This window comes from Gymnogyps californianus, chromosome 19, assembly GCF_018139145.2.
Source record: "Gymnogyps californianus isolate 813 chromosome 19, ASM1813914v2, whole genome shotgun sequence".
Classification (NCBI taxonomy): domain Eukaryota; kingdom Metazoa; phylum Chordata; class Aves; order Accipitriformes; family Cathartidae; genus Gymnogyps; species Gymnogyps californianus.
In genome coordinates, this window is record NC_059489.1 from 4,247,056 (window position 1) to 4,271,692 (window position 24,637).

Below are 24,637 nucleotides of genomic sequence, written 5' to 3' on the forward strand. Positions count from 1 at the left end.
GTTCTTACCTATTTTATAAAGTAGTTGAGACTATAGACATTATTTCTGTCTGCAATAGTAGAAACTTTTACAGTGCTGAAGGCATTTGCTGGACAAACATAACACTGATAATACCTGGTTATTGAATAGCAAATATCATAGGATGAGAAAGGGAAGATTTTAGCCCTTTTTTACAGGGAAGTAACTGCAAAGGAGAATGACAGTAGAGAGCTTGCATGAATACTACTTGAATTTAAAGTAGAACTAGGGTTCTTAAAAATGCATTTAAAAAAATTTTTAAGCTCTGTTTTTCATATTGCACTATGAATTCAGCAGGCAACTGGGGAATTGGGGTATGTATTGCCACAAGACGCCCACCTTCTGACCTTTTCATTTTCAGCCTGTGGGGTTGTCAGATGAAATTCCTGGAGACAACTACGTTGCTTAATGTTTGCAAAAGTGAGATCTGCATGTGTGTTTTACAGCTCCATATGTAGCCGATCAGAATTTAGTATGTGCATCTCTGAAATAGAGGCCTGGAGGAATGATTTCATTTACAGATGTTGTCCCATCATACTAGTCTACCTGAGGCCTACCTTCCACTAAGATAAGGACCTATGTCTGTGTCCGCATGCTATATGAGTGAATTATACCATATCGGAACAAATAATTGCTTTCTGAGCTGAGAGAGAATGAATAATGGCTGTCTGTGTTGCTTCCTGCATTATTGATCTCTGGAAACTGCTTTTCACCAAAGGCAGAGAGAATGCTTTTCAAGGAGTGCTGAAAAGTTCAGAAAACTGTTAACTAACGTAAACCTTTTAGAGATTTTATTTATTTATTTATTTAAATTTTACATTTGTGGCCTGATTCACACAGTGAAAGACCATGTTGGGGTAGATCCACGCTGCTGACAAAAAAGGAGAGGAGAGCACTGTTTGTGTTCTTCCCAATCTTATTTTACTTACTTTTCTTTGAGAGTATTCACATGACAAATTATCTTTCTAGGTGTGTTAACAGTACTCACGTTTTGAGAGAGAAAAACAGAGTAGGAAGGATCCTCTCATATTCTTGTTGCTTAGGGGTGTGAACAAAAGGGCTTTAAGGTGCATAAGGACCTCACATTGTCATCACAGTATACTGATTTTCCTTATGAGAAATATGGTGTCTTTATGTCTACTGTTATGTAAAATGATCCTGTTAATTCAGATTGGTAGCGAAGTTGTTTTTCTTTCATGTATCTATCTGCCATAGTTTCTTAGCAATTAGGATTAAAAAAATGTTGTGGGAGGTGCTCATCATTTTCTGACTCAGTTGATTTCAATAAGAGTCAAGCCTGTAAAGCAGCTGTTAAGGTCAGGCAATCTGTAATTGACCTCTCATATGTTGCAATTAAAATGTATCGCAGCTTTTAGAAATGGGAGTTATCTCAGTCACTCTTGGGGAAAAAAAGAAGAAAAAACCCAAACCACCAGGAAGCTTTAATATATTAAACTCATCCATTAACTATTCCTCTCTTCTGTGTCTAATGCAGGAAATGGAGGGGAATGCAAATCAAGCTAGTGGCTTTGATTTTAGTAGCCTGTTTTTGGCAGGGACCTCTTTCGTGTTCTGGACAACAAGGAAGATTCTTGCCAATGGCTGTCAATAAGTTTGCACCTTGAAACGTTTAGAGTTATAAATACTATGTGAAAAATAAGAAAACACATATTTAAATGAGAACACACATGTGGATGCTTTTGCCACATACTTCTACTTCTTTTACCTTAATACTTTTGTGGATTTTGTAAAAATATTTGAATATACTGTAATAGAATGACTAGGAATTTTATGGTTGCTTCAGCCCTGTGAAGTTGAGTGGAGTTTTCTTGTATGTCTGTCTGTCTCCTAGTCCAGTATTTTTAATCATAAAATGCTTAAAACACTCTTTAATGCAAAATTAATCTTTGAGAGACTATACCGAAATGTATATGACAGTTGCAAGGCTCTAGAAGCTTTTTGACAAGCTGAAAAAACCCCAAGACCCCTTATGTCTTGATAGTTAGTTGGGAAGCTGGGAAAGTCTGGGTTGTCTGTCCTAATGTTTTTAATTGAGCCTCACTTAATATCTTTGCTCATCAAGGTTTGACAGTGTTTCTGTGTTGTGTGTTTGGTTTTTTTTTTAATAAGTAAAAACTTGGTCTCTAGCATGGGAAAAATTCAGGTTGTTAGGGGCCGTCTAGGTTCCATTTCAGTCTTGGGAAAATATCAGTCTTGGATGTTCTCCTGTCATCTTCACTCCGCACTGCGTCCTCCAGCTGAAAGCTACAATGCTGCTGAACTTTTGCATTTTAGTTTCTAGGTATTTGAGTTGAACATAAATCTGAATGAAATGAGATGAATGTTGCCTTAAGCAGAGAGAGATGTTTGGTACTTGCCAATTCTGAGTTTGACATTTTGTTTTTCTGCTATTCTTAGAACAAGGTTTCTTCAGAGTTGACTTTACATTTTGTTAACCTTCTATGGATCCTTCTATGAATTAAAAGTTAAAGGAATTTAAAGCATAGAAGCTGTTGTTAGTAGTTTATGATCTCTGCACACTTCCTGCTAGAATAAGATGGGTTGTGTGATTCTTTAGCTGCTTTTACTTGGTTCTTAGTCTTTGCTATTGCCGTTCTAAGAAGTTAGTGAATTTGTATGATCTTATTTGTTCAAAGTGCTGTGTGAACACTATTCTTCAGTGAGGTAGGTTAAAGCAAAATTTTTCTCACCCTCCTGGTAATACTGAAACACAAAATAACATGGTTACCTGCTCAGGGCTTTCAGAGAATTCTGGAAATCTAGTCCATAAGCCATTTCCTTCCAAAATCAGATCATGAAGAGCTTTTTTTGTTCATGTGGTGCTGATTTATGTTTCTTGCCTTTGCAGTTTCCAGGTAGCATGAAATGCTCGTAATACCTTTCTCCATTAATTTTTCATGGAATCCAATGACAGGCAAGACTACTCAATGAATGGCAGACAGCTGTTAGCAAGACTGCCTCTCTAAGTGCTAGGAACAGTTTTTTTAAGAAACCTTGCAGAACAGTCTGACTTTTGGGTTGAATTACTTTTGAATTACTTTTGTCCCACCACTTCTCAAACTCGATTGCAACTCTGAAAAGACTTCCATGTTATGAAGTCCTATTTATTGACCTTTTCCTAAGCTCTTCTGTCCTTTGGACCCTCTGGAGATTACACTTGCAAAAACTTCTGAGAAATCCTGTTCTGTTCTATCTGGAATGCATTTTCTGCATTTATCAAAGACACTTTTTGCTTTCCTTAGGTAGATGAGATGCAAGGAAGGAAGCAAACGTAATCAACGTGGCCCCTAACAGTGGTTCCCTATGTTAATATTTGTAGCTTGCTATGTATCTTCAGGTACCTTAGGTTAATTAATTTTTATGTGTTAAGTACAACTACCTTTCTAGTTAGATACGAATACTTAATTTGTATTAAATGCAGATGTAGCCGCCCTCCTTCCCATAGACAGTTTAAGCTTTCTGAAAGTAGCCTTGCTTTGATTAGTTGTTCTTGTTTTGTTTTGTTTTGTTGCCAACTGCCTGGGGATCCAAAAGTGGAAAAAGTAGCACCAGAGCTGGAGGATGAGAAAGATCAGAAACCAGATAATCCTTGGATAATGACTGCATTGTGCCTGGGGCATGCCAAGGTCCTTGGCATGTGAAGTCGTCTACATTTCTATAAGGAGTTCTGTATTTCTTGCACTTCTCACAGGGTCTAGGGTGATGGCAAAGGCAACAGCAATGACCTGGCTGTATTGGAAGAGCTGGAGATAATGTGCTGCTTCTGGCTGAAGTTACCTTGGTAAAAACCCAACAGATGTCAGTGTGAGTAACCTTCTGTAGATGACAACATAGACGTTTCTTTTAGCTGAAACATATTGATCCATCCATTCCCAATAGGTGTGCAAAGACACTTTCACAGATGCATGGCAATACAGGATGGCAAAAAGTCCTGCTGACACTTGTATACGTGAAGTTGTGAGGACTGTGCTGGTAGAGAAGAGGGCTCATTGAGTGCGTGCAGTGTTGCAAAGATATCCCGCTTGTTTGAGTTGGTCTGTGAGAGGCTGAGTGGAAAGATTACCCCCCACCCCCCGTGCCTTTTTCCTGCTCTGCCGTTGTGACTTTCTGGAATATGTGGCATCACTGGTCCATCATGGTTCTGTAACTCTTTTTTTTTTTTTTTTTTTTCTTTCTTTCTTTCTTTCTTTCTTTCTTTCTTTTTTTTTTTTTAGAGTTATTACCTTGTTGCTTAGGGCTGTGTGCTTGGTCCAAACCTAAATACTTTTAAGTATTAAATGCTTTAGTCCTGTTTAGTTAAACCGGAGAATACCCCCTTCTCTAATTTTGAAAACATCTCTGAGAAATAAAGAAACCATGATTGTGTTCTATGTTTTGTCCTGTCGGGTAAAAAAGCCTTAAAGCACCTTGCGTGCTAATCCTCTGCAAAACATGAAATTAGAACGAATTCTGCTACTTTCATATGAAGGTGTATGATGGCTGTTTTAACTTTGCAGTTTCTGTGAATATTGACTGAATTTTTTTGTTAGTGAAATGAACGTAAATGTAAAAAAAGTCCTTGAACGCTCACTTGTTACCTGTAGGAAGTTTTGCCTATTGATGTGCATTTGAATTTTTGGGAAAGATGAGCCTGTGATACAATTCTGATAAGCCCTTTTTAATTTAGGATTCAAGGCAGCTTATTTTACTTCATTTTGGAAACATGCTTTTCTATAAGTCACTCAGTCAAAATTTCCCCTAAAGATTTTGTAGTGACCTTTAATTTAATCAGTGATGCAGACAGCATTTTCAACTGTGGACTAATCCTCAGAGGTTTTAGATAATCTTTCATCAGATAATGAGGAGTTGATTTTTTTTTTTCTTTCCACCGAGATAAGAGGGAGAGTTACAATGCTGCATAGTTTTATATTCTACCTCACCATTTACCCTCTCGATAGGATGTAATTTTTTATGTGTAAGCTTTTGATGTTTTATTTCTGTAATAATAAAACATTTTCTGTCAAGATGGAGAACTTTTGCAGCACCAGCAAATTCTGATTTAGTCTCTCCTCCCTTTTAAAAGAGAACAAACGCAGCAGTTGTATACTTACTGCTCAGGATTGCTAACGGACCAGTGGTTTTTTGCTTCCCTTTGGCTTGTCAGGGTGACTCTGAAGAGAGTGCTTCAGCCAGGTAGTATAGCAGTTTTAGAAGAGAAAAGTGGAAAAAGCTGGCTTTAGACTGTGACAAAAGTTTGCCTCTCTTTGTCTGTGAGTGTGCTCTGGTTTTAATGTGTTTATTTCTAAATCCCTTACTGCAGGAGTTTCAGATCTAGGTCTGTAAACTTTTGTTTTTCTGCAATATTTCTCTTCTCACTCATGACCAAATTAGTTTTTTTAGGTAATTTTGATGCCAGCAGCTAGTCACCCGGAAAAATAAGTATTTGAATGTACTTTTTAGAGACAGCAATATATGATACAGGAAATAACTAAATCTCCAAAATCTGTGATGGAGGGGGAGAGGGGGGATTTGGTTGTGGTTTTGTTATTGTTTTGTTCTGTTGCAGCAATTAGGGAACTGGTAAAAGGTCCCTTTGAACTGTTTAATGTTGAGTGTTTTGGAAGGAAAAGATGCTACTTGTTGCTTGCAATTATGAATGATAAACAAGAATAAAGTAGTTCATAGGAGGAGAGCACGTGAATGGAGAAAGTATAACATGCTAGAATTTGTATTTGTTCTCATTGTGCCAACTGGGCATAAATGTTCTTTAATGAAATTACATTCTGGTGCAATTTGAATCTACTGCAAAGAGCAGAGGAATATGTTATTGAAAGTGTGTGAGTAATCTGAAAAAAAAATCATAGTTTGAGTTGACTATATGGTAAAAGCAACTTTTTGCTATTACAACAGTTCTTTTCACAGTGCTTTACTAACATGTATAATACTCAGAGTATTGAGGAGATTCACCAGTAGTATTGCAATTGGTTGGGAGACAAACATTAGTAGAGGTTGTGTTGAAATTGAGCTTTTGAAGAGCTGCACATTAAGAATCAGTTTCTGGCCTTAACTTGTAGCTAACATTACCAATACTCACTCCGTACCTCTTCCAGCTTCTCCTTTGAATTTCCGAGAAGCTGTTCTGTTGCAAAATAAAATTTGACCTATAGCGATTGAAAAGCGCTGCACTGATACGATGGCAAGGCAGCAACCTCTGTCTAGGCATGTCATCAGGTTTGGTGAACTGCAGAAGTCCTTCTTGCCTCAGTGTTGACAGGCTTCAGCTCCCGGCTCTGGCAGCTTGGAAGCGCTGCCGCTAACTACCAGAGGCGTGTTTTGCTAGCTAGTTTTCTGTCTCATACTTTAGCAGATTTGCTGCTGCCCTGTTCTTGATCTAGTGCTGATGCATGTTGCTTCGTTGGAATCGAGTCCTTTTGGGACCATGCCTTCTGTCTGAAGTCCAGCAGAGCACAGGCATGGTTCTGTGAAGATGGCCTTCGGGTTACGGGCCAGAGGGACGAGGAGCCTGTCCTGCAACTGCGATTCATTCTCTTTGCAGAAAGCTCCTTGTGTTTCCATGTTTCTATATGTTCTTGTTTTTAAAAGACTAAATGTCACAATATGTAGCAAAATAAAGTGACTCTTCTCTACCCACTGTTTACTATTCTTCTGTGAGTTATTGCATGTTTTGTTTTAAGCTTTGATTTAGCTTCTGTTATTTCTTCTGTTAGGGGAAATGTTCAATTTCTTATAAATATCGCTTCACTTCAGTCTTCAGAAAAGCATTAAATAGGAAGAAGTTATATTTTTCTGAGTTTCTGGACAACCTTTAACTGCTTAGCTTTTTGTGTTTGTCAAAATTAAACTGTAGTGGAGCTTTATGAAGTTTTTGGTGTAAGTGATGTGTCATGGAAGGAGAATTGGAAAGACTAATTAGTCTTTTATTGACGAAGGCAGGGAAACTAACGTGATAGCTGACTTTTCTTAGGTCTTTGGAAAAAATGTTAGTATAGAATAGACTCACTTAGCTAACATTAAACAACTTTTTATTTGATTTTTTGAAGCATTGTAAATACCAGCTTGTATTAAGACCTTATTAGCAACGCCCGTCTTCAAAAAAAATTCCAGTAATTTTGAAGACTCCTTATTTGCCATTGCAATTTTACTTGACCTTTCTGTCCTAGACTTCAGTAAACAACCCCTCTTATTTGTCTCTTTGATAAGTTTATAGTTTTCATTAAAAGTATCATCTCAGTGACAATACTTTAAAATCTTGCTTAGGATCTTTCATTTAAGTATCCCTAAGAGTACCTAAATGCTGGTTATTTAACTTGGGTTATTCTTACCTTAAAAGTATTTGCACAAAAATGTAATTTTTTTTTTTTAATGAGGCTCAGAGAACTCCTGATGGAGGTATTTTAGCTGTTAACCAGCTTAGTTGTGTTAACCTGGTTGACCTCTGTTAGAGGTATGTGCTGTGGAAGGTCTGTGTGTGTATATTATAGTCCATAGTGGGTGGCATCATCTATTTTGGCTGTGATCCTAGTGTTGACTTCTGTTGAACACATTGGACTACATTCTTTTAATAGTACTTGATATAAAATTTTTCACTTCTGTGCTTAGATTTAAAATAGGTTTTATTGGGATTTTGTTCCTCTTTTCCCCCCCTCTGTATCTCAAATGCAGTTGCGTGAACTTGAAAGGTGAAGCAAAACTTCCTTCTTACTCCTGTTGGAAAGTAAGCTTTAAAGTATTATCTTCAGGCTGAGTAACTAGATCCCTGACACAAAGATTTCACAGGGCTATTGTGTGATGGTAATTACCAACACTTTCTATGTAGTTCATTTAAAAGTAATGACTGGTGGATGTAAAAGGAATAATAGATGTTAACCATGGAATTCATTAACTCATGGAGTTGCCAGGGGAATTTAATTTATTGTAATTAGAAATTTGAATGGGGATAGGAAAGGATGTTGAAATTTGGTTTTTGTATCCTTTTTTGTCTTTTATGGTGTAAATCTGCTGAATGAGATGAAATTTACGTGACAGATAATGTCCCAGTAGCTGTGATCTCTGCTTCAGTGAGGTCATTCTGGGCTAAATGGGAATTGGCTTTCTAGACTACTTCTGTGGGAAAGTAGTGGTAGCAGATTATTAGAGGTGTAAACTTCCGATGATTTAAAACGTTGCTTAAATAAAGACTGTAACCGATAAGGATCACTAATACTGTGCTTTGTTTTGAAGGACCTGAAATGAAGACTTCTAGCTCTTAACAGAAGGAATTTTGTCTGATGCTGAGAGCTCTGTTATTTAGTTTAAATAAGTATAAAGAATAGCAACAGTCCTCCCATATCTCTCAGTGTTGGAAGGAAGATACTGGCTGAGTCTCTAGTAAATCAAGTGGAATCTATAATTTCTGAGAGCAAATACGAATTTTAGATCACATTGGCTTGTGCAAGTATTCCCAAATGGGGAAATATTTAGCATGCTTCTAGCCTGGTTTGGGAACAGTGGCTTAATGCATTAGGGTGGTCCTGTCTCTGTCAATAGAAGATCTTCTGTAGCTCTTCTGTCACACCACATAGATGTTGCAAAGATAGTCTAAAACAAATACACTACTTCTCCTTCCTACCAAATGGAGGATAGATTTAGAGTATGAATCATATATCTGTCTTCAGTGTGACGCTTTGAAATGACTATCGAGTAACCCAAAATAATAAGAATGAGCCCCACCTAAAGAACAACTGCTTTTTTCCCCAGCCTAGGTGATGGCAGTTTGCTAAAGCAGGAGGTGCCTGTTGAAAGAGTGATGGCACAGCAGGATTATTGGGGAAAGCAGAGACATAACCAGTCAGAAACATCTTTCCCTTTGAACAGTGATGGCAATCTGCATAAAGTCAAATTGTGGCATTAGCAATAACCAAATTAGTGGCTTCCTGAATAATATTTAGGGCTTGTTCTTTGATGCAGCTGACAGATACAGGGGAAAGTATTACAAAGCTTTTTAATAACCTGTAAGACTTTTTCTTTACTTAGCAGGAAAGGAATTTCTGTTTTGTGGAAAACTATTTTTTTTGTCTGTGTTTAGTAGCAACAAGCAGGGAAAATACTCAGACAAGTTTTGAACCTTGCTGCAGATTTTTATGAAAGCGGTTTGCTAATATGGCATACCCTTTCCCCCTTGTGTAGATGTTGCATTAAATAATAACAATGTGATCAGAATAGTTGGCTGTTGCAATATGTGTGAATTTAGTTACCCAATCTGTCCTGTTTCTCTAACTGAATGATTATGAAAAACGTTGAATTGCTCTACTGAATTTCCCTTACTTAATTAGTAAATGTGGCTAAATTGAACTGTGTATGGGTGGATGAAATAAGAGTGGTGTATGCAACTTTGACCTCTTCTTTTAAGTTAGTTCCTAGTTTGCTGCTTTGTGTATTGGTTGAATCACTGTCTAAATAGTTCATGTGAAAATAATTGCTTTGCTTTATCTACAAAGTTGATAGTATAATTGTCTAAAACAGGCACTTCAGTGCACCGTGTGTTTTCTCAGTGCTGTGAAGTAGGTGGTTTCTGGGGCTAAGCTGAAGAAGGGTGTGTGTGCAGGGAAAAGGAGGAGGGTTTGCCAGTTCTAGAGAAGGCTGTTACGCTGTTGGGCAGAAGGACAGATTGCTTGGGTGCTTGGCTATTTCTATAAACACTCCCGATTAGTCATTCCTGGTGTAGGTAAGAGCACATGTTACTGTAGCAACACTTATAAAAGGTGTTATGGCCTAACTTGACCCAGCGCTGCCCAGCACCTGGTCTCTCCCTGGGTGTCCCTGTTTGTCAGCGGGTGCATCACGGTGAGGTGGAGACCTGTTGTCATCTGGGTAAAAACGCGTCCTCAGCTCCTGCGCTGTGCTGCCTCGCCGCTCCTCAGTAGGAAAGGGCTGGGCAAGAAATAGTTTCTATTCCCAGGCAGCGTGTGTGCGCTGTTCGCCTGCGTTGCTGTTTCCTGTTGTTGTAGCACTTTAAAAGCAATGCCTAGAGGTGAGGATTATAAACTGCTGTTATGTGGGTGATGGGAGTGTAGTGCCTTAACATAAGAAGTGGAAGTGGCAGTAGTTGGTTGGCAGCTCTCCCATTCCACCCTGCAAAAGCATCCAAAGTTCAAACCTTTCAGGGAGAGGAGTTATCTTCTGAGCAGTCTCCTTCCCTTCCAGTTATAAGTTCATGTTTTGAATCATTTTAAGCCCGAGGATCTAAGATTATTGTTCAGGCCTGTCTGCCACATAAATAAAACTGGTACCTTACATCTTCAGAATCAACAACAGCAACAAAAACCTGAAGAGGCAGCCAGAGAAGGTGGGGGCAGTGTGGCTTTCAAAAGAAGGATCAATGAAAACCTCTGTTTCTGCAGGTATCGATGTAATCTGCAAACAGTTGGTTTGGAATTGTGCCTCTTCGAACAGGGAGACTGGGAATGCCAGGTCTTCAAACAGCTGGGAGAGGAGTTGAGGAGTAGGAAAAAGGGGAAGCAATGAGTGAGGAAAACGTAGCTGGAAGTCACTAAGAAGTGAATCTGTTAGAATGATTTAAGGGGTAAAAATGTATGGTTCAAGAATCTAATGAAATATCTTTGTTATCAAAACCGAACACCTAGTGGAAGAGCTGTCAGTAGTGGTAGCAGTGGAAGAAGTCAGGGATGTTATTGTTGTATTTGCTATGGAAAAGCTTCTCAACATCTAGTTTGGAAAAAAAACCAAACCAACTAATCCTTTGCAATAAAAAAAGAGAAATTGTACTCAGGAATGGATTGGAAACATGGGCCTGCCCAGAGCAGGGGAAAATCTTCCCTATCCTGTGTTTGTGGGGGAGAAATTACTCTCAGTAGGATATTTGGTGTGTTGAGAGGGGTTAGAGTTGTTAAAAGCTTGGAATAATGTAGAGTGCTCCAATGCCCTCAACATTCGGCCCAAGTGATATTTCAGTTGAGGGGACTAGTTTCCAGGAACAACCATTTCTATCTGGGCAAATAATCATTTTTAGCCTCCTTTGATCTTGCTGTAACTTTCTAAATCAACCCTGTTTATAGGCTGGTTTTGCTACAAGGCAGTTCATCCTTTTCCCAAGCACAGCTGTTCAAAGCTGTATCTTGTATCAAATTTTCGAACAATTGGTACATTAAAAAAACAGTGTACAATACAGGAGAAATATTGTAATGCTATTTACTTAAAAGAGCACATGTGTTTTGGCCAAGAGCAGATATTCCATTACAGGCATTCTGAATATCAATTGGGATATTTCAGTACATTTGGTGTGTGCAAGTAAAATTCATCTGTTTCAGGTAATTAGCACTGCATTAGCACAACATGGCAACTGGTGTTTAAACACAAGGTAATTAACTGTACAGTGTAAACATAGTGTGCTAAAGAGCTAACCAAAACCATGAATTTCTAGCTGATCGAAAATAACACACTAGAAATGTTATTTGGGGGTGGGAGGAGTAGTTAATATTTTTCTCCTGTGTTGCTAGATTATTGATACACGGTTAGTGCCAAAGGGGCAGAAGAGAAAGGGTCAGGCATTTCAAGCTGATGCCAACAGCATCGTGTGCAAGTGCAGCTCTTGTGTGGGTTTTTTTGTTGTTTTCTTTCCTTCCTTAGTGTATAGTGTTGTAATGGCTCAATGACCTGGAAGATGTTTAGGGGTTTTTGTACTTTCAAATTTTGGTTTGCTAGTCTTGCAATTTCACAGCTGGCACAGAATGTTAGAGATGTGTGATAGCTGATGGTCCAGCACTAGGGAAATGGAAATAGGGTTGGATACATATCTTGTCCAGTAGTAGTTTTTTTTTTTCCCTCTCCAAAATAAATTTGGGTGCGTTTGTCTAAAAAATTGGGAAATTTGCAGTTTGAACTATGTGAAATGGAGCTGTGTCCGTAGGAAGCATGGATTCTGTATGATGCTGGTTCCCAAGTGTGCTAATCCAACAGGGAAATGAAAGACCAAGTTTCTTACCAACTGTAACAATCACCAAGTTATATATACACATATGACTGATAAATGCATATTGAAACTTCTGAATAACTGAGGGTTCTTACTATTGGGGTGGATAACTACTTGACCCACAGATGTGGCAGGAAGGGTAACAATCTGCTGAGTGCTAAGTGGGCTGGAAGTTACACCTCCATCACTGAAAGTGAGTTCTCCTTTAATACTTCTACTTTGATATGTCAGATGGATTTGGGGGAGGACAGAAGAAAACAGTTCCATGATAAAAGCTGAAGCCAGAACCTGATCTTGAGGCAGAATTTTGACTCTTAAGCAGTTCATCAGAAAAATGGTTAGGTGTCAAGTGAAAACGTGACTAGGTTCTGAAAGGTTCTTTTGGTTCTCTGAACCCAAACTGGCTCCCTGATGTGTACAGCAGAACCAGGACTGAACTGAAATTAAAATTTCTGGAGGCTTTGCATGAAGCAGGATAGAGTCCAGCTCATTCTGTACAACCTGATTGGGAAGCACACAAATGCTAAAAGAAGCAAGGAATAAGCTAGTCAACGATTTAGGAGCCATAAAATGGACAGCTATAGTGAGTAGGAAGTTGTGGGCAGATACTCACTTCTGTTCCAACATTACTGGATAAGCTGGGTAGCAGAGATCTGCTATTTTAAGATGTTTAACCCAGCTCATTTTACTGACAGGTTAAAAAGTGTTTACATGAACAGCTCCATTAGCAAGTAGAAAGGGCTACAACCTTTAGTAGGAAGATGGTGACAAACAGGTGGCACTGGCTTGCTGGATAATATAATCTGATATCACAACTGTTCGTGAAGTGCACATTTCTTCACCACCACATAATCATTCTTCTGAACTGCTCTTTAAACGTCAGCAAAGGCCTCTTGTTAATTCAGCTTGACAGTTTGATTACAGCATTTTAACAGCTTCTGAAAAATAATTCAGTTACTGAAGTGGTAAACTTGCTGCCTTGACAATGAAGATGAAGTGCTGCCTCACAGCCAGAAAGGCAGAGCTATCTTGTAATTACTGATCCATCTTTGTGTATGGTCACCAGTGCCTTGGTTTAAATGTGTGATATTTCCTCTCCATGTAAATATATGCTAAGTCCACTTTCATGGGTCAATGAAATGCTTGAAATAACATGTAGATATAATTGATGTAAAAGGCAGGTATGTTAGTATATCTATCGCATAAGCAGCCTGTGTGCACCGATCTGATCAGAGGTCAGTATTTTCAAAAAGTAGTATTGCTATATCAGTGAGAAGAACAGTTGCCTCTACTGAAGTATAAGAGTGTGTAAACATTCCTACAGCAAATCTGCTAGCAGTAATAAATTCTTTGGGTATATATGTTATCTGAGGTAGATCTCAAACATGCTGTATCTGCGGAAGACTGACTCATGTGTTTTTGACAACAGTTAGTTTGATACTGTCCATTATTGAAGTATTTGAAGCTACTTTGTCTTGCTGTACTGGGGTTTTGCTAACATACATTTGTAAATGGTGTCTAGTCCTGGAATTCAGGATGATAACTTTTAAAATTAAGTTCTGTCCAATTATGCTTTGTTTTGCCTGCAATTGTTGGACTATTGTGTATGCTGATCATTTGTCCATAGCTTGCAAAACCTGGAAAGACAAAGACTACATAGAATCATAGAATCATTTAGGTTGGAAAAGACCCTTAAGATCATTGAGTCCAACCATAAACTATGATAACACACATGATAAAATACAATTTAGATCTCTACTTCCTATAGACCAGTTCAAACAGGTATACAAGAGAAGGTACTGTACCACACATGAAGACTTTTACATATTTCTGACCTCGCTTTGAGTTTCAAATTTGCTTTATTTAAAAGAAATAGAAAGCGTTAATTATTGTATGTAGAAGGAACTGAGAGTTAGGAGTGAAGAATTTCAGTGTGCTGGGGTGGGATGGGGCTTCTGGAATTCAGAAATGCATCTAGTGGGGAAAATAGGAAGGTGGTGCATCAGAGATGAACTATAATTTCAGAACACTTGAAGGTAATTTTAACAGCACGACGCTTCTTAATGCTGCCATTTGGTGCTATGTGGAAAAATCTTATCTATCAAACAGTAACCTAGATCTGTAATTTTGAGCATAAGTATCTTCTGCTTGTTGTTTTTTATGTGGGTTGTGTGTGGGTGTTTTTCCTACCTAAAATTGTGTCAGATTCTTCCTTCAGGATCATCTGAGGGGGTCTGGTAATGCTCTCCATTCCTATCCACGATTGCCAATTGTCCTAAGTATGTTTTTCTCTTTGTCTTTCTCCGAATCTGTTCTTGCATTCAATGATACTAAGAATGAGGTAGTTAAGCAGATGTGAAGGGGTTATTAACTAAAATATAGATATGGTTTTTTTAAATGAAATAAATCTACAGTCAATTTCTTTAGTAACAGTCCATAATTTGAGTAGACAGCTTTAAATCCAGTGAGATGAAGAGTGTCCAGAGTGTTTAAATTTTCAGCTGACTGACCTGTTGCGTATAACCTGTCTTCTTGTGTTTGGCTTAATGCTTGAAAATAAGGATGTTTGAAGGGGGAAAAAAATGCATTTAACATAGTATTACATTTTCTTCACAGACTCTGACACATCTGTGGGACCTGCAATGACAAGTCAGAACAGTAGCCATGCAGAGAAAACTGGTGAAATGTCCTCAAAGCAGTCAGCACCAAAAGTGCAGGTCCAACGATCTGTCTCCCGAGAAACCATCACTATTCATTTCTCTGCATTTGGGAAGGAGGAAGAAGAGGAGGAAGAGGAGTTCAAGGAATTTCTTGATGAGGAACTAGATGACCAAAGCATTGTAACAGCACTTGAAGCCAAGGAAGACCTCTGCTTTGAGCATACCGGCCATGATTTTTCTGGTCCAGCTACCTCGCTTAACATGGTCAACTCTGCATCATTACTGTCCTCATCACCTGCAGTTCTGCCAACTGCAGAGACTGTAAAGCTGTTGGATTCTCCTTCTACATCCCAAGTATTCAGTGCAGTGCCACTAGTCCTGTCTCCATCATCACACTCCTGTCATACAGTTAGCTTGTCAGGTGCACCACCACCTGTAGAACAGAAATCCAGCCTGTCATCTTCCCCATCCTCATCCCCTTCAAGATCAGTTGTCTGCTCTAGTGGATCATCCACAGTTTCTAGTTCAAAGCCTTTTAAGGGTTTAGTCAAGTCCCTTTCAACAGATGTGGAACCAAAAGAACCCACCCCACCGATGCGACATAGACAGTTAATGAAAACCTTAGTGAAATCTCTGTCTACAGACACTTCTAAACAAGAATCTGAAGCTGTGTCTTACAGGCCACCCGACTCGAAACTGAACTTGCATCTGTTCAAACAGTTCACTCAACCTCGAGCTACAGGTGGTGATTCTAAAACTGCTCCCTCATCTCCATTAACATCTCCCTCTGACACTCGTTCCTTTTTTAAAGTACCTGAAATGGAGGCTAAAATTGAAGATACTAAGAGACGCCTTTCTGAAGTAATCTATGAGCCTTTTCAGCTGCTCAGTAAAATAATGGGTGATGAAAGTAGTAGCCACAGGCCCAAAGCCTTATCTTCAAGTGCTTCAGAACTCTCAAACCTTTCCAGTTTGAATGGCCATTTGGAAAGCAATAACAACTACAGCATTAAGGAAGAAGAATGTGATTCTGAAGGGGACTTCTATGGAAGTGACTCTAACCTGAATAAGAACGATCAGTCAAAAGCGGCTGAGGAACATGCAAAAGAAACAGAGACCAAAAGCTCTCAGTCTGCAAGCACAAAGGACGTGAGTTCGAAAACTTCACTCGTACTTGAAAAATGTTCATTGTCTGCACTAGCAAGCAGAGAGGATGAGGAGTTTTGTGAACTGTATTCTGAAGACTTTTCCTTGCTAGAGGATGAAAGCAAAACTGATAAACCTACTGAAACTTTGCTTGATCCAGAGATGACTGAGGAAAATGGTACTATGCTCAGTAGTGAAGATGAAAATAATCCATATGTGCAAGAGCCTAAAATACCAGTGAAAACTTTATACTTCTTAACACTGTTAGTCTATGCTTACTTTATTATCCCTCTCCCTGGCTACTTAAGTGGACTCTTATTTGGAATGGCCCTTGGATTTATGATAGCTGTCTGTGTGATTTGGCTTCTTACTCCACGTACCCATGAATATCTCAAATTGCATAGAAGTATGAAAAAGCGATGGACTGCTGGAGCTCTAGACATCAAAGAACCTGAAATACTGAAGGTGAGGTCATGCCATTTTGTGTGTGTGTCTGTGCGTTATTTTGTGTAGAAGTAGTAAACTAGATTTATTCTGCAGGTGTAAATGAGCTGAATTATCCCCATTTGTAAATAGAGTATTGTTTTAGGGTCAGGCGGCTTTGTCAGGGGCACAAATGGTTTAGTATCCAAGAATATGTAAGAGTTCAGTGTCCTTAAGGATTGTTAGAAAACCAGAATTGCTTCAAAAGTAAAAGGGCAAATGGTTTTGCTGATGGATTTGAAATGATCCAGCTGAACTACTGAGAGCAAGTAGTGTCAGAGTTTAGTGTGTAAAATAACATTTGTGCTTGAAGCTGCGTCTTGTGAGATGTACTTTGTTTCTGGGGTATTTTACTGTCTAGGCAGTAATTTGTCTGTCTTATCTGTTCAGTCTAAGCAGATTCAAAAGCGTTGTGTTCAAGTAAAGCGTAGATAGTTGGAGAGCATATGGAATCTCCTCAAACATTAGCTAATTAGAATGGGAGGAGGAATGAGTGATGAAAGGGACATATGCATGAGTTACGATGTCTGTGGTTCTGCATGCTGCTATCTTGAGTATTGTACTGTATAATATGGATTACAGTTCAGTAAAACGTGTGCCTGAGAGCTGGGTTTTCAATCAAGCTCTTAGAAAATTTATCCTCCCTCCTCTTTGCCCTTCCCCATCCCCACTTCTTGTTCAGATACTGCAAGTTGCTGTGGCTTCATATGTCTGGCATGTTGCTGTCTGTCCAATTGTGATCCATACAACCACTCAGTTATTTCAGTGGCTTTGTGCTTCTTCCTTGTCCCTGTCCTGCCTCTTCTAATCTCCATCTGTGATGAATTAAAATAATATTGTCCCAATTGCAGAATTCTGAGCAATAAAGCATCTACTCGTTTCTGATGTGCAAGAGAAGCATTTCAGAATGATAGTGGTACAACCTTCACTTGATATCGCTTGCTTATCAGAGTATTTGTGAATGCTTTCTTGTGTTTGTGTAAATACTAAATCCATCCTGAGCTATCTGAAGGTGCATCTCCAGTTGTGTAACAACACAAAGATTGCATGAATTTAAATTTATATGGTATTGGTTATATGCTGTAGAATCTATAGTGTATTGATAGCTAATCTCATGTATCTTTAGGTAACTGCAAAGTTAGAGAAATGGGGTATAAAAGCCAACTTTTGCTGAATACAGGCAGCAATTGCATGCCCAGCCCTGATGCTACTTTGATGTTCCCTGTTTTTCTTGAATGTTATGAGTTGTGGTCTTTATTTGCTGTTGTGAATGCAGACTGAACAATCCTGTCTGCCCAACTGATTTACCTGCTGCTTACATGTACAAATCTTGACAAACTTTAAGTTCTGTCCTTGTTAATTGGGTGCTGAGACCCAGCCTATAAATTTGCTTTGAAACTTGAAAGCTGGTAAAGGTCCTGATGCTCATTGTTGGCTGGTGTTAAGATGTCTCTTTGAGGTGTTAGCTGTTATTCAGGAACCTTTAAACTATATTTTAACGCTTTTATCCAGGAGACACATTTTATGAGAGTGGCTGTAGGCAAGAAATGAACTGTGCAGAGAAGTCTGTATGAATGTACATTGTTTTGTATGACCTGAGAAGTATTTCTTCTGCTCATTAACACACAAAGTAATTGTCCTTAATATGTAAAGCCCTATAAAAGGGTGTTTTAATGCTTCAGGAGTTTAAAAACCAGCTCAGTGCCCATATTGTAGTGGAACATAATGTAATGTGATTTAGTAGATGCAAGTTATTATTCTTCCCTCATACAACTGTTTTCTATTTGCCTCTCAAAATGAGCACTGTACGGTTTTGATCCTCTGAAAAATGTGATAAAGATTTAATCTGTAACAAAACTCACGTGAATAAAGGAAAATCAAACTTGATGCTCTTGCATAAAGATGTTCTCTTCAGGACTTGTTGGTCTTGCATTCTGGCTTGAACTGCTTTCATGCCGTTATGATAAAGGCTATGAGTAAGATCCCTTTATAGGGCTCTAGGAGTTGGGATTCTGCCAAACTGCTGTCAAGCTATTTTTGTACAAGTACATGTGCATTCTCCCCCATGTAGATATTGTCTGAGAAGTTTGCATTTCCCTGGTTTCAAGAATTAGTGGAAAATTCCCCTCAGCAGTTGCCGAAGTACCTGAACATTAATACTGTCTGCCCCCAAATTGTTCCTTTGCAATGTGAAAGAGTAAAACACTGTTGTGCTGGTTAGTGTGTGCTTCTGTAGATTTCTGTACTTATTTCACTCAAATGTCTTTGCTTTTGGAAGGAGAACACCCCACTACCACCAGAAAATGCACACAAACCCCCTGCATTTTCAGTGTATGTTTTCGTATCTTCTTATTCCCTTAGTCTTCAGTTCTCTAGCTTCCTTGTCCTTTTTTCCTCTGGCCACATTTGTTTTTTCTTCTTTAATGCATTAGTCTTTTCTAACTTCCTTATTGGCCTTCTCAAGTGTGCATTCCCTTGTGTTGTGCTGGCTGATACAAAAGGTTTTAAGTAACAGCTAAAATGGAAATTATAAATTTACCCTTTCCATTAGAAAGAACTCTTATGAGAAGACTATGTTGGCAGTGCCTGCTAGAGAAAGGAAGCTTTTTGAGCCACAGCTGTACAGAAAGAGGTGGCTTTTTACCAGCATGCTGTTCCTGAATATCACCCTAGGGATTTCATGTTTGATAGTGGCCTCTGGCAGACAAATGTGTTTTCCAGTTGAGGTGATGGTTACTTCTGCCCACCTTAGACCTTTTTTGTATCTTTAGATTCCCCGTCAATAAAAGCTCAAAAAAACTGCATTACATTTTTCTTTATTTATCAAGCAAGATACTATTGAAGTATTGTAAAATAGTGGCAATGAGAGGGATACTAATGCAATCAGTGTGATTTGAGTGATCGACAGTCTTTCAAGAATTTCAGTGCTGGAGCATTTTATTATTTAATGATAATGGATATTAATCAATCTGTTAATATCACTAAGAAACTCTGGGGGCAGTTTTAATCCAGATTTGGGCTTGTATTGTGAAGTTGACTTGCTGATTCTTTTATGTATTTGAAAATATCATAGAAGTAATGATTTTTATTTATTTTTACATGCAGACCTGGTCTGTGCCGCCAGCCCTTTGGGTCCTTCGTAAGGATCTTTTGCAGTTCCCCTCAACCTCTCGTCTCAGGTTAAGGTATAACATGCCTGAGATCTTAAACTAAGTAACATTAAAAAGTTGATCCTCTACAGGGCCTGACTCTGCGGTTCTTACTTGCATGAATTATTCTGTTGAACTGCAGTTTGAATAAAAAATTTGCAGCCCAGAGTCACAAAAGAGGAAAAGTAAACCAGGGTGGGCCTTTTAATGCTGTTTTATGCAAATGCTTGTGTTCCACAGACAGGTGCATTCCCCGGGGGGCCGGTATAGTTGATAGCACTGCTGTGACAGAGGTGACGTGCTGCACTCTGAAAGCCAGTTTGGTCTCTGCTGTCTAGCAAACAGGCCAGGTCCTGTTAGCACATGTATGAGTTTTTGAATAGTAACTGTGACCTTTGCTATAAAAGCCATACTGCCCAATATTCTAACCGGATACTTTTTTCAGGTTAGTTATCAGTCTGATGGTGAGGCACTTTCTCCTAATTTCAGCTGTGAATTCAGAGCAACTGCTGACCTTTGTAAATGGAGATCACAGGATCAGTGTAAACGGCAAGCAGCTGCAGAGTGGCATGTGACTATGGTCATTGTCCTCCCTGAATTACTAAATTTCTTATTTTAACAACTTCGCTAGTACAAAAAAGACCCATCATACAGTCACTCCTCTCCTACACAAGGAAACCCATTGTTGTTTCAGTAGTTCGGGAAAATTCATCTGTTGCTAGCACGTTATGGTAACATAACTTCTCTGTTTAGATGCGTTGCAAAATGGTTTCTGTAGGCTGTGAATCTTTTGTTCCAGTTTGTTTTTGCAAAGAGAGGGGTGGAGGTATTTCTGCTAAAATTGTTCTTAAAATGCAGGAACTTTGGAATGAATTTTGGGTTTTCTTGGATAACCTTATCAAAAATGGTTTTTATGCTAGATGGAACAATTTACAAAAATGAAAATTGCTGAAGTGAGAAGGCAGATGGTGTTGTTTCCCCCTTTAACACTGTTAGATGTATGGGGGGAAAAAATCCTGCAGCTGGCACACGTTTTCAGATTCCTTAATAGAGTGAAGAATCATCATTTGGTGGAGTATTAACATTTCACTCTCAGCCATGCAATGTTTCTCTGTGTTACAAAATAACTTGAAAATTGAGTGCAAAAAGGAAACAATGCGTCCTTAGAAATAGGAAACTAAAAATTTATATACAAGGAGTGTTTGTAGTAATGCGGTATCTCTTTCATCCTGACTGTTGGCTAGGTACTGTCTGAAATAAAACCCCAAATATTTGAAGTTAAACTTGTGTATCTTTTGGTTTGGGGGTTATGCCTCAAATACACGAAGCAGCCAATCTCTTCCTTGTATAGAAATCGCTATGTAGGCCGCTGTTTTAGGCGGTAAATCTTCTGTTGGTTCTAGATTTTGAACGCTTAGTACTTTAGGCAGCTGGAAATCATCGTTAAAAGTCTTGGACAGGTTCTTCAGTCGCTAATAACCTGATGGTTGTGCTATGGGAAGCAGCGTTTGCACTTCTGTTGGGGTTGTTACTTAAAGTGAGCAAGGGAGGCAGCAGTACAGGGTTTGATAATTGTGTGTTTGGCAGATTGTAGAGCTAATCCATTTGAAGTGGAAAACCTGGGCGCATGGCAGGGATCAGAAAAGCAGGTGGGACTTTCCAAGGCTCCTGGATGCTGAAAGAGGAGCGGGAATATACAAACTGAGTAAGCAGAGATTCTGTTTTGTTTATTTTTGCCCTTTAAATTCAGTGTGTCTTGCTGCTGCTGGGAAGAAGGTGGCAATCTTCAAAAGGGCCTCTTGTCTGCTGTTTAGTTGTAGGGTAAGGAAATCTTCTGGCAGAAAGGCTGGTACTGGCACTGTTACAGAAGAAATGGGACAGGAAGGGTGCTGGTCTAGTGGATGACATACCAGATGAATTCAGACCCCTGTTCACTGGACTTGGTGAAGTCATTGGACTTGGTTAACTTACTTAACGTAGGCTGGTCCTTGTGCCTTTTTATCACAGATGTGGCTATGGCATCTCACTATGTGCTGGAGGGATAAAATTAGACATGACTGTAAGGGTGTTGGATAACAGTCGTATAGCTGCTGAGAAGGTATAGCAAAGTTTGTGCATCTGATGCGTGTCCCAAGGTATTAATGTCGTCTCAACTCTCAGCTTTTTGTCTTTGAAGCTACGTTTGTGAATTTTTACTTCTTACTACGGTACACAGCAGTCAAGAGAATTATGGGTAAATCACGCCTTGTTTTCATTGCTACATGTCCTCTGCTCAGCTCCAGTCCTGGCATCAGAAAACTCCAGCCAGTTCCATCTCAAGCAGGATGTTAAGGAAACTTCAAGTATACTCTGACCTTCCTTCTTGGGTACCACACATACTCGGAGGTTTCCAACCATCCTACTGAAAATAACAGCATAGCTTATTACAGTTATAAAAAGGGCTTGTGTGGCTAAGCTTCATATACAGATCCACTTTCCAAGTATACCTTTCTCTTTGTGCCAACTTGTGTCGTCTTTGGCTGAACTGCCTTGCAGAAGAAGGCAATAAACTTTTGAGGCAGCAAATTTTCGTCTGTACGTTTGCCTGACTGCAGGCTCCAGACTTCGGTGTCTGAGCTAGAAATAGCTTGGAGATCTGATCCAGGGGGCAGGTGGGAGTCTCTCCAGAGATCTGTGGGCCATATGGATATTTCAGTTCTGCACAGAGTGAATGGCTCACGGTGGCTTTAGGCAACTCATGTGATGTCCTTGTGCTTCAATAAGTCCAGCTGGAGTTCCTGGCTGAAAATTAATTGCTGTCTGCTCAAAGATGTCTTGGCTTAATAATTTCTAGGAGGGAAATGGGATGTGCTCAAACATACATCAGCCCTGCTGTGCAGAGCCTTGATGGTTTATAGAAAACTCTTCCTCATGCATTGTATTTCCTAGATGGTAGTTGTATATAACCCAGTGTAAGCAAAAAAGCCAAACACAAAGCTCCCTCAAAGAGTATGTGTTGGTATAGGTATTTTTGTTAATAAAAGAGGTAGTCTGCTTTGGAGCTGAGCAAAGATGAATGAGAACTTCTTTCCTGAACATAAAAGAAATGCTAATTTATCTAGGTTTTTCAGGGTTTATAGTGAAAATGGAGCTAGATATTGGAGTAAGCAAAACATAGATACCACTGTTACTATGGCACCTAAGAAAGTGTATGCTGTCTACTTTGAGAAATTATATGGCACTAAAGTAAATGAGCATTAAAATAAATTTTATATTTCTATGTGTGGGTGGAAACTTCTTTAATAAGTTAAAATGTTGCAGTAATTTCTGGGATGTTTTGCATAAGATAGTTACAACTTTTTGGTTTTGAAGAATACTAGGGATGCTCGTTCAGCTCTCCCCACTTCCCAGCAGCGGATGCTCTCCCCCCTACTATAATCACCTAGGTATTTGTAAAGATGCCATGTTACTTTATGCTCTAGGGTATAGCTGTTTAAGTCTATCTCCTTCGCTTTCTGTTGACATTAATGAATATCGAGTATGCCGAATTAAGGTTTTGATGTGCAGGTAGAAGTAATTATCAAAGTATGTTGTATGGCAGGTTAAGAGAAGGAAAACTTGTCCTCCTTGAATGAGTATTCTGGCTTGTCTTCTGCCCCATTTATCATCTTGCATTTTCTGTAATCAGATGTTAGAGGAGTAACATCACCCCCATGGTTAGAGTCAGCACTTACAGGCTTGTTACAGCAGGACTGGTTGGTTTGTTTTCTGTTTCTTTCACTGCACAGAAACAAATGAAATTTAATCCACATGTATGACTCCTGTGTTGTAACTGGGCAGTTACACAACATGTTGAATGATCTTAAACAGTGATGATGCATTAGAACAAACTCCATTGTGGTCTTCCACTCAGTCCTTAATTGTTGGTGATAAAAATGTCAGTGCTGTCTATAAGCAGACTGCTCTGCCTTGACTATTGGTGGTTAAAATGTCTGTGCTTGCTGTAAGTAGACGGGCTGCTCTGCAGTATGCCCTTACTGCCTTGTGGCTTTTCCCAGCAAGCCTGCATCTGCCGATCTCACAGCGTTTCATGAAATGAGGTGAGAGAGCACTGTGCTACATATACAAAATAATTTAGTCAGAAAAGCAAATTGTGTGCTTGGGATACAGTCCTCATCTCATGCTCTGTCAGTTTGGTGCTACCTCATTTAGGGCGTTTACTGCTTTGTTGTATTTGTGCAGTAAGTGAAATAACTTTGGCAAAAGCTTGGATAATTAAAAACTTTTATGTACGTGCTGTACTTGGTTTTCCAGCAGCTTAAAAGCCTGTTAACAAGTGTTTTCTTCTTTAGGGATGGATGAATGAAATTTATAATTATGATCCAGAAACATACCATGCTACATTGACTCACTCTGTCTATGTGCGACTCGAAGGAAGCACCTTACGACTTTCAAAACCCAATAAAAATATTTCTCGAAGGGCTGTGTACAATGAGCCAAAGCCTGAAGTCACGTATGTCAGCCAGAAAATTTATGAACTTACGGAGAGCAAAGTGAGTGTGCCTTACTTATATCTGATTTTAACAAAGAATACTTTGAAACTTTTTGTTTGAAATTTTGAAATTTTTTTCACTCCTCTAGTTTCATGTTCTGTCATTATGTAAACAAAACTGTTGTTGTGACTAACTTGCAAAAGATTGTGCTGGGGAGGAAGATTGAGCAGGATTTAGAAAAAATTACATATTTGCACAGTAAGGGAAAAGCATGATTTTCCTCTGTCAGTTCAGAGCAGAAGTTAACACATGGGAGTTCAGAGAATTGTTCCCCATACATTAGATTACTGCGTGACTGTTCTGAAGCTTACACTAAAATGCGTAATCTTTGGTGGTTGTGTCTATCCCAAGGCAGTTCAGACATCTGCATTTCACTTGAAGGGGGAACATACGTTGTATATGAATGTAAAAGAAGAGAGCAAGGGGTGGCTGGAACAGACACAACTTGCTGTTGGTACCCACTGTCTAGGGAAGGAGATTGGTATTTTTGCAGTTGGAAGAGTGCGTCAAGAATAATGCTGGGACAGTTTTCCTCCATGTTACTCGCCTCCCTCAAATCTGTGAAGAGTTGCCACATGAAGTTGATTCCATTGGCATTGTATTAAGTAATACATCAGTACCTCATTATTAAAAGAATGGATTTTTTTAATGAGCTGCATC

General features: G+C 39.1%; 1 protein-coding gene across 2 annotated transcripts in view; it reads left to right on the forward strand.

Annotated features, from left to right (window-relative positions):
• Nucleotides 1-24,637, forward strand: part of TEX2 (testis expressed 2) — a 56,446-nt gene that overhangs the window by 10,035 nt on the left and 21,774 nt on the right. For both annotated transcript variants that reach the window (XM_050908308.1, XM_050908309.1), the window contains exons 2-3: nt 14,624-16,278; nt 23,777-23,977. In XM_050908308.1, the coding sequence (XP_050764265.1) occupies nt 14,650-16,278; nt 23,777-23,977 (1,830 nt within the window). In that variant the 5' untranslated portion in view covers nt 14,624-14,649. The remainder of the gene's footprint in view (nt 1-14,623; nt 16,279-23,776; nt 23,978-24,637) is intronic.